Raw genomic sequence first — 9,770 nt, 5'->3', positions numbered from 1 at the left:
AGCCAACTCGGCCTCGGTAGCCCCGGCCCCAGCTCCGGTCTCCGAGTGCCACCCAAACCCAACCAGATGCAGTTCCCTCAGACTCGCGTGCCGCCTCCAGCCGCAGGCCTCGGCCCTCATGACAGCCAGCCAGGATACCCCTCAGGCCCGGCACTGTGACTGAAGCTTTACTTCCTCGCCAGCTTTGCGCCCAGGGCGCCGGCCACGCCTCCGCCCCGCCCCTCCCGGGGCCCAATCCGGATACGGCCGTCACCTGCCCCCCCCCGAGCCTGCAAGCCCCGCCCCCATTGGCGGCCGCCCGGCCCGCCCACCCACGTGGGCCCTCGGGACTGCGGCGGGGATAGCGTCAGGCCATGGCCGGGGCCCGCAAGCTGCCGTTGGAGCAGGCCCTGGCGCTGGGGCCTGGCTGGCGGCACGCGTGCCACGCGCTGCTCTACGCGCCGGACCCGGCGCTGCTGTTCGGCCGCATCCCGCTCCGTTACGCCGTCCTGGTGAGAGGGGGGACGCGCCCCGCCCCGTCCCCTCCCTCTCCCCCTCCCCGGGGACGCCGACCGGGCGCCCGGGCAACCCCGCTTCCCTCTCCCGCAGATGCAGATGCGCTTTGATGGGCGCCTCGGCTTCCCCGGCGGCCTCGTCAACTTGCAGGACACCAGTCTGGAGGCCGGGCTGAACCGCGAGCTGATCGAGGAGCTGGGCGAGGCCGTGGCCGACTTCCGTGTGGAGCGCGCCGACTACCGCAGCTCGCACGCCGGGTCCGGGCCGCACGTCGTGGCCCACTTCTACGCCAAGCGCCTGACGCTGGAGCAGCTGGTTGCGGTGGAGATGGGCGCCACGCGTGCCAAGGACCACGGGCTGGAGGTGGGGCCGGCCCGGGAACCCCAGCCCTATGGCCTCCCTGCCCCTCGAGAGCCGCTCCCCCACTTTCCTGGAGTAGCTGGGGCCTTGGGCTTCTTTCATCTGGTTGACTAGGCACAGCAGGCGTAGTCTGCCCCTTTTACTGACCTCTGCAGTTGTTATTTTGGAACATACCTATCCAAGACTCTCTTCTCCCCATAGATTTGGCTAAGCCTTGCACCCTTGGCCCGTGATTTTCTTGGGTGGGAAATGTGGCCTGATACTTTGTGGGGAAACCTTTGTTGTTAGGCTAGGGGAGTAGGGGGACAGATTGTGTATGGAGATGGTTCTCAAACTTGGGCAGGTATCAGAATCATCTGGAAGGCTTATTACTGACCCCACTTCCAGAATTTCTGGTTCAGTGGGGGAAAGAGAAAAGGACCTGAGAATTTGCATTTTTCAGAAGTTGCTAAATGGTGCTGAAATGACTGGTCTGGTGTATTTTTGAGAACTACTTGGTGTAGGGGCAAGCATGCATCCTGGAGGCAAAGAGCCACCAAAAGTTTAGTGATGTAGGAAGGATTAGCATTTTTGAAGCCGAATAGCATGACTTGGGTCTTTTGTCGGTAGAGAGGTGGGCGCACTAGGTATAAGGCGTAAGTCCTCAGGCTTGGTTCTGCTGCACTGATAAGAGGTGAGACCTCTGAGCTGGAAAGATCTGTCTAGGATGAGCTACCTGTCTCATTGTCACCTGTCTCCTTCCTTTCACAGGTGCTAGGCCTAGTACGTGTGCCCCTGTATACCCTGCGGGATGGTGTGGGAGGCCTGCCTGCCTTCCTGGAGAATTCCTTTATTGGAACTGCACGGGAGCAGCTGCTGGAAGCCATCCAGGATTTAGAACTGGTGGAATCCGGCTCTCTTACAGCCCGTAAGATCTCCTTACCTCGCTAGAGGCAGCCCTTCGTGGACCCACGGAACCTGAGATGAGGACCTTGGTATTGGGGAAGGGAGGCAGGAACAGGGAAAGCTTTCTCTTCTGGCCCTGGGCCTGACAGATAACACATTAAAAAGAGAAGTATGTGCAGTATGTTTGAGCAGAGCCCCCTCCCACCCCCCCCACCCCCCCACCCCCCCACAGTAACTCAACATCTGGAACAAAAATCTGCAGCTCATCTCAGGGACCTGGCACATTCTCAGAGCCTGCCTCCTCTCCGTACGTTTGTACACACATGGCATGGCAGCCCCCAGACATATGAATGTACAGTCTGTGCCTGCGCACAAGCTCACTCCTCCCCATAACCCCCATGTGCAGTTTAACAGGACGTGGCACATGTGGGGCCTGGCTTGTCACCAGAGCCATCTCCATGTTGGAGAGGAGCTTCTGAACCAGGGCAACATTTCTTCCCACACTCCTACATGGCTATTCTCCAGGGTCTAGTCCAGCCCATGCTTGCTGGGGAGGACAGAGAAGCAGAGGACCCTTTTTCCCCTTGAAAATGGTTGCATCCTTGCCCGGGTGTTAGCAAAAGCGATATACCCCCGAAAGGTGGTAGAGGGTCCTAACCAACCTCCTGGCCTCTCATGAAACCTGGCCTGAGTGGAAGGGGTGAGAGAAATGGTTTGGTCTCCTTGGTTGACCTTGGACTTGAGACTTATGAGTCCTGCTGTATCTCTTCCAAAGCTGTCATCTAGGACCCTTTAGATCCGGGACATCCGAAGGGACCTGGTCTAGCCCCAGCTTACAGCTGAAGCACTTATAGCTAAGCCTCAAAGCCCTTCAGTTTTTCAACAAACACTCTGAGGTATTGGAGATCTAGCGATGAGAGAGCCATAGCTCTTACCCTCTACAGAGTTAAAGGGCTAAAATGGCAAATATTTCAGGCTTCATGGGCTACATTGTCTTTGTAGCATCTGCTCAACTCTTATCATTTCATAAGTATCGATGAACATAATGGGTGGAGATGTGTTGCAGTAAAACTTTCTTTGTAAAGGGAGGTGTCCAGCCTGAGGGCAGTAGTGTGCCATTGCTTGCTCTAGAGAGGAAGATAAGTAGTCAGTTTAATTATATTGCCTATTTACTTGTTTCATGTATGTCAGTGTTAAGAAGGAAATAAAAGATTGATATAGGTCTCGCCTTGATATTTTTTTACTTTTCACTGAGGTGGTCTGGAAGGGCCCTCTCTGAAGAGCATTTAAGCTGAAGGATAAGAAGGAAGTACTAGGTAGGAGCGTGGGAAGAGTAGTCTAGGTATTCCAGGGAGTAGCATGTAGGGTACTAGGGAAGGGAGGCAGGTGTTAGGGTTCTGAGGAAGAATCTTGGCAGATCATCCCACATCAAGGGTAAGGGGATTAAACTCCATTTCTCAATTGGTGTGGCAGAGGGATATGCAAAGAATTTGCAGTCATCTTTAATTTACCGGAGCATGGCTTAGAAATGCTGAAAGGCCAGTGTAATTAGGCTAGAGTAAGCAAGGGGAGAGGACACCGGAGAGGCAGACTGGAGCCAGAGGATACAGGGCCTCCCAAGGCAGGGTCAGGGCCTGGTGGTGTGTGCAGCGTGGCCTGGAAGGGGTAGGAAAAGGGAGTCGGTGACAGGGGAGTCTGCCACAGTAGCTCACGTGGGAGATGGTGGTAGTCGGAGCCACGGTGGTAGAGGAGGTGGGCAGAAGTGGATGCATTTGAGAGAAGTGTTGGTGACCTTGACAGGCCCTCTGATGGACCGCGTGTGGGGTGAGGTGAGGGAAAAGAGGATTCAAGGATGACTTCAGTGTGTGTCTTAAGTTGTGCAAGTTGTGGATGGGAGGAAAGCCTGGGGGCGGGGGCGCGGAGATGGTTTTGCAGGGGACGGAATCAAGATCATTCTGGGCATGTTGACACATAAATTTGTGAGTCCTCTGCATAAAGATGGTACGGCGGTTTGTCAGATGAGGTCAGGCAGGGAGAGAAAAAAAGAAGAGGGCTCAGGATGGGGCCCTGAGGAAGCCTAGGCCTTGGGGTTCAGGATGAGGGGCAGGACATACTGAAGAGAACCAGAAGTTGAGAGTGTAGTGAACTTTAAGAAAGTGAACTCTGCCAAGTGCTTACGAGAGTTAGTAAAATGAGGGACAGAACTGCCCACTGGATTTGGTAGCAGGAGGTTTTTGATGACTTTGGTGGGAGGGGAGTGGAAGGCAGCCCAGAGTTGGGTGGGAGGGTGGGTAGTCGGGGACTAGACAGAGGGAGAATTTGGTCCTAAAGGGCTGTGGAGACATGGACTGACACCTGGAGAGGGCTGCAGGGTCAAGGGGAGCATTTACAGCAGGAGACGGAGCATGAGTTTGTCGATGGGAACAATCGAGGTAGAGAGAGGCGGTGCTAACGGGCCACAGTCCTTGAACAAAGAGGAGGGGTGGACCGTCCATAGGAGGGGGGACAGTCCTGAGGAGTCACAGGGCTCAAGGAGAAGAAGGGGCAAGAGTAGAGGATGAGGAGGCTAAATTAGTGGTGGGATGATCGAGTTTGACTTTCTTCTTGGTAAAATGAAGTGAGATCCACCCAGCTGGATATGGGTGATGTTCTCAGAAGGTATGAAGTGGTCCTTCATCCCGGCATGGAAAAGCAAGTTGATGGGGGCACCTGGGTGGCTCAGTTGGTTAAGTGTCCAACTTTGGCTCAGGTCATGGTCTAGCAGTTCGTGATTTCAGGCCCCGCGTCAGGTGCTATGCTCACAACCTGGGGCCTGGATCCTGGTTTGGATTCTGTGTCTCCCTCTCTCTCTGCCCCTCCCCTGCTTGCTCTCTCTCTCTCTCTCTCTCTGTCTCTCTCTCTCTGTCTCTCTTTCTCTCTCTCTCTCTCTCTCTCACACACAAATAAACATTGAAAAAAGAAAAGAAAAGAAAAGAAAATTGATGAAAGAAACAGAATGGCGGGGCCAGGTTGAGTCATGAGTCCATTTACAGTAGGAATCTAGGCCCTCAGACGTGTCGGGACATGGGGGGTTTGCATGCGTACATGTGTTCCCATCCTCTCTGATCAGCTAGCGTGAAGCCCCTTGTGCTGACCCGGGGTTTTACAGAGGAGCCCAAAGAAGGGAGAGAGGCAAGGTGGTTAAGATGACATGTGCGAGAGAAACCGAACTGATGGGCTGTGGGGTAAGAGGTTTAATCTGGGTATAAAGGGAAGTGAAGGCAGGTGACTTCAAGGGGGTTAACATATTAGAAGTCTCGATGAGGTAGGACTCCACCGTGGGGTGCGGTGGGAGGGGTATTTGAGCCAGAGAGGGATGTTTTTGAAATTGAGAGGTAGAGCCGTCACAGGTAAAGTCAAGATCCATGTGATGAAGCAAGAAACTGACAGATGTTGGAGAAGATAGTGTGAACTAGAAGCCACCGTCCTCAGTGAACAACAGGGGCGACCTAAAGGCCAGTGACAGCTGCCAGGAGGAGACAGGAGGCGTGACAGGGCGAGAGGAGCCTCCAAGAAGAGGGTCTTTTGCACAAGGGAGGGGTGAGTAGTGGTCTGGAGGGCCGGCGGGAAGCAGTGTGGGTCCCATGGCAGTTCTTGGCCTTGGAAGGCGGTGGGGTGGGGAGCAGCGGCAGAGATCCGGCCTGGGCAGGTCTCATTCTTGGAGCTCATTCTTGGGTGTAATCTGGCCCAGGGTCACATGGCCTACACGTAGCCTCTTCACAGTACCGCGTGGTACTCTGCTGGAGTGTTGCAGCGACCAGGCTGGGTGCCTCCTGGCACTTCAGTCGTTGGCTTGCTTTTTCATTCACACTCGATCTCCTTATTTTTGTAAGTCTGGTGTTGTTGAGAGGGAGAATCCGTGGCCTTCTGTATCATCCCACACACATACCCTCCCAGTCAGGAGCTCTTGTCTCGGTGACCCATCCTAAAGGGTGTCCATCATTCTGTGGCTTGAGTGCATGTCATTTGCCTCGTCCCTCCAGTCTACAGGCAGGCCAGGGGTCCACGCAAGTTTCTCCCTCTGGTTTCCCCCTCTCTCACCCATTGCCATCCTGCTGCCGGGGATGAGGAGACCTGGGAATGGTTGCCCACGTGGGATGTCCTTGGCCTTGTGAAACCAGTCATCCGGTGGGAGAAAAACAGGAGGCTTCCTAGCAGTCCTCACCCCTCCTCCCCTTAAACTGCTGCAGTGACCTTCAGCCAGGAGCTAGACCTGTTCCTTATCTGAAACACTGGCTCCTGTGGTGAGGGTTAAATGTGGCTGCACTTGGGACATGGCTCTGAAGAGGCGTGCCCAGCACTATTTATCGGTACCTGATGCCATCCACGTTTCGCTCCCTCTTGTTAGCACGTTGCTCTCTTGGAAGCAGAGTGGCCCAGGCTGCCTCTCCTCCAAGCATGTTTCTGCTTTTCTCAGTGGAATCAGCTACATGTTCACACTTCTCAGTTCTGTGCATTTTCCTGGAGTGTGTGGCTGCAGGTGCTAAGTTAACACTTCTGGGCCCCATGCTGTCCCGAGCCAGAGTCTTGCTCAGTTATCAAGTTTCTGGTAAACCTATTTTTAGGCAGAAACATTTGAGGGAAGAGTAGCTGGTCCTTCCCAGTGACTTGGGTCCCCGGAGGCTGCTAAGTGAAACAGATTAAGGCAGAGATGGATAAGTGGGAGAGGGTGTTTTCTGCGAGTTTCAGTTTATTGCACAGAGAACATTTCATTTGCCATACTTCCTACCCCAGACAGACAAAATGAGTAGGAAAAAAGTGAGAGGAATAAACATTTCACCTGTGATGAAATTAGCAATCGGCACCAGAATTTGAATCAAAGTAACAGACATTGGCCATTGGCCCATCTCGGGGCAGGAGAGCAGGAGGTGGGGGTATTATATTTAAAACAGTTCTGAAGAAGAAGAACGGGGGGGGGGGGGGGGGGGGGACATGCGCCAGGGCAGAGGAAAAAGAGAAACATCCAATGGATTTAAGGGAAACTCCCCAAACCATGTGGCTTCACCTCCCCTGGTCTTCCTACTTCCTATCTGACTCAGCTTGAATAAGGAAGTTCAGGATCCCTCCAGCGGTAAAGGCAGCCTGGCAGAGAGCTGAAATCACCTTTAGACAAAGCAACACTGGCAGAGGGATACAAGGAAGGTCTGGCCCTGCAAAGGAAGCCCCTCACCAGACAGAGGGAGTCAGCATGCAGGTTTTTCCCCCAAGTGCTCAGCTCACCCCCATGCAGAGACGCAAACCTCTGTTGCCCCCTCTCCTGCCACGGGTTCTGTTACTCTCCATAGGCATTCCCAGCTGATGAAGTGGCAAGGATATCCCTCTTTCCACTAAGGGAGATGACTCCTGAGTGGGTTTTCAATAATTATAAAGAACCCTTGGAAAAACCGCAGTGCGGAAGGCTATTACCCAACAGCCCCAGTCGCCCACCACCTTCAGGCCACTGAGGACAGACTGATAAATGCACAGCCTCCTGTTGTCTAGGACTAATTTCAGGGTGGGGAATAGGCAAAGTCCAGGTAGACAGGGAAGCGGGGGCAGGTGTGTCATCCCATGTTTGAGGGCCAAATAATAGAAGATTGCCTCTACTTAAGTAAATAGGAAATTATGAGGTCTGTTCAAAAAAAGGGAAGAACCCTGGGTGTAAATGATAAAGAGCATGATCTGGAAGATTTAGTCCAACAAAAAGAAGCAGGATTTGCTCAGGAAATAAAGAAAAACATGGACTCTGGAATGAGGTGAAAGATTAGAAGCAGCTGGCAGCACAAAGGAACGGATTTAAGGAGACAGGTCTCTCCATTAGCTCAGAATTACACTAGAACAGCGAAGAGTGCCACCCACACCGGAGGAAACTACCACTGATGTCAAGAGCAGGCTTACAAAAACCACCTCAAATACAAGTGCCAAACAAGGAAAGTGACCAGAGAGAACCCAGGAGATGGAGAGATTACACAATGGAAATCCAGAGTATTGCTGATTGACAGAATGAAAATATTAATAGGCAGCCCATAGAGTGTACCACACCAAGAGTGAACCTGAGGCAAACTCTGGACCCTTGGGTGGAATGATCTGTCATAAAAGTTCATCAATTAACAAGCATACTGCTGGTGGGGGGCGTTGATCACCGGGGCGGCTGTGCATGCTTTGGGTGGGGGGCACATGGTGAATTTCTGTGCCTCCCTCTTAATTTTGCTGTGAACCCGGTACTGCTCTAATAATAAAGCCTTAAATATTAGCATGTAAAGTAAACAGTATTTTAGGAAACAAGGAAAAAAAAACCCTTCCCTAAACTGAAAGAAACCCAAGCCTGTGGATTGGCAGGACTCGATGTGTTCAGAAGAGGGAAATGAGATAAAAACTGAAAAACATTAGGATGGTGTTCTTCATTTCAAGAACATTTGGAAGGCAGGAAAATTAGGTCACTTACAGTAGCAAAAACTTCCCATCTACCCAAACTGTTACTTAAATCCAAAACGTAATCTATCTGGGAAACAACAGAAGCATTCTTGGCAGTCTCCAAGATGAATGAATCAAAGGGAAACACTAATGAGTGGGGAAATTGTGTAAGAAACTTGTGAGCGGTACCTCCTCTTAGAAGAGGATACATACTTAGTACTAAGTAATTGTGCTAACGATGGGTCTAAAGTAATACAAATGCTACTGACTGAAAGAAAATAGGTCTGATGTAAAAATAAAATAATAATTTGATTAATATGCTTGTCCCCAGATTGTAGACTGTTCTAAGTAAAAAGTTAAAAGGGAGGAGATGAGAAGAAACATAAAAATATGCTAATTTTACTGGAGAAATGAATGGGTACTGTTTGGTTTCTGAAGTTGATAATGACCTTAGATTGGATGAAAACATGAAATTTTAATATTTCAAGGGGCATGCCAGACCAATAGGATTCTGGCTGAGTGTGAACAGATGGGCAAAGAATACCAGGCAATTACAGTCAAAAAGCAAATAATTGTCATAATATTAATATCAAAATGCAGGGTCAAAAGCATTAGGTGAAACTATGAACTTTTGTTTATTTTTGAGAGAGAGAGTACAAACAAGGGAGGGGCAGAGAGAGAGGGAGACAGAGAATCCAAAGCAGGCTCCAGGCTTGAGCTGTGAGCACAGAGGCCAAGGCGGGGCTCAAACCCACGAACCGTGAGATCATGACCTGAGCCGAAGTGGGACGCTTAACCTACTGAGCCACCCAGGTGCCCCTATGAATTCTTGAACCAATGAAGAGATTATCCACAATGGTCACATAACTGTCATGAATTTCAGATTATGCACAGCAAGATCTATGGGAAATGCAAGGAAGAACCGACAATATTTTTTGGAGACCACAGACACGTTTCCTCAGTCCTTGGCTGTGTTTGCTGCCTGGCAGTCTCTAGACCAAGTTCTTTTCATAAATTAACATGTTAGTCCTTAAAGCAACCATATGAAATGGAGATACTGTCATCTCCCTACTCCAAATAAAGAAACTTAGGCACAAGTTCAACAAAATAATTAATATACTTTGCCTAAGAGATAAAGACTGAACTCTAACTTGAAGCAGAGAATATACCTTTAAGGACCCAGGAAACACTTAGCAAGTTAGTTATTGGGCCTTGTAAAACCTCAGTAAATCCTCTCCAGTCTTGTACCCCCTTCTCCAAACTGAACAGAGTACATATCACATTGACCACAAAGCAATGAAACACAAAATAAATGACAGAAATTCTGATTTCTTTTTCTTTTAGGCTATTTCATATCGTCTGAATCTTCTACACTATATATGTATTCATTCATTATAAATGACTAGTTAAAAAAATAATTTTTTATGTGTGACTTTACAGAAAACCAGCCCCCCAAAATCTGAAGAAACAAGAAAGGGACTCGGGGGTGGGAAGGGACCCATCCCAGAATAGTGGGGGGATTTGTTGAGTTGTGGGGACCTACGTTCTCCAACCCCAAAAGAGAAAATGGACAAGGGACCCCTGGTCCCCGGGTCCCT

At 50.7% G+C, this 9,770-nt stretch overlaps 1 protein-coding gene across 1 annotated transcript; it reads left to right on the top strand.

Moving 5' to 3' along the window:
• The first annotated feature begins 296 nt into the window (after window positions 1–296).
• Window positions 297–2,963, top strand: NUDT16 (nudix hydrolase 16). The gene is made up of 3 exons (XM_043595409.1): window positions 297–491; window positions 589–858; window positions 1,606–2,963. The coding sequence occupies exons 1-3, from the start codon at window positions 354–356 to the stop codon at window positions 1,783–1,785; spliced, it is 588 nt and encodes a 195-aa protein (XP_043451344.1). The 5' UTR covers window positions 297–353; the 3' UTR covers window positions 1,786–2,963.
• Window positions 2,964–9,770: the final 6,807 nt, after the last annotated feature.

The sequence above is a fragment of the Prionailurus bengalensis genome, chromosome C2 (assembly GCF_016509475.1).
Source record: "Prionailurus bengalensis isolate Pbe53 chromosome C2, Fcat_Pben_1.1_paternal_pri, whole genome shotgun sequence".
Taxonomy (NCBI): Eukaryota; Metazoa; Chordata; class Mammalia; order Carnivora; family Felidae; genus Prionailurus; species Prionailurus bengalensis.
The sequence above is the reverse complement of the archived record's forward strand: the minus strand, read 5'-3'. Positions and strand labels throughout refer to the sequence as shown.

Coding starts and splice junctions, on each gene's coding strand:
- NUDT16 (XM_043595409.1), top strand. CDS start 354: ATGGCCGGGGCCCGCAAGCTGCCGTTGGAGCAGGCCCTGGCGCTGGGG. Junction 492..588: donor CGCTCCGTTACGCCGTCCTG/GTGAGAGGGGGG, acceptor CCTCTCCCGCAG/ATGCAGATGCGCTTTGATGG. Junction 859..1,605: donor CCAAGGACCACGGGCTGGAG/GTGGGGCCGGCC, acceptor TTCCTTTCACAG/GTGCTAGGCCTAGTACGTGT.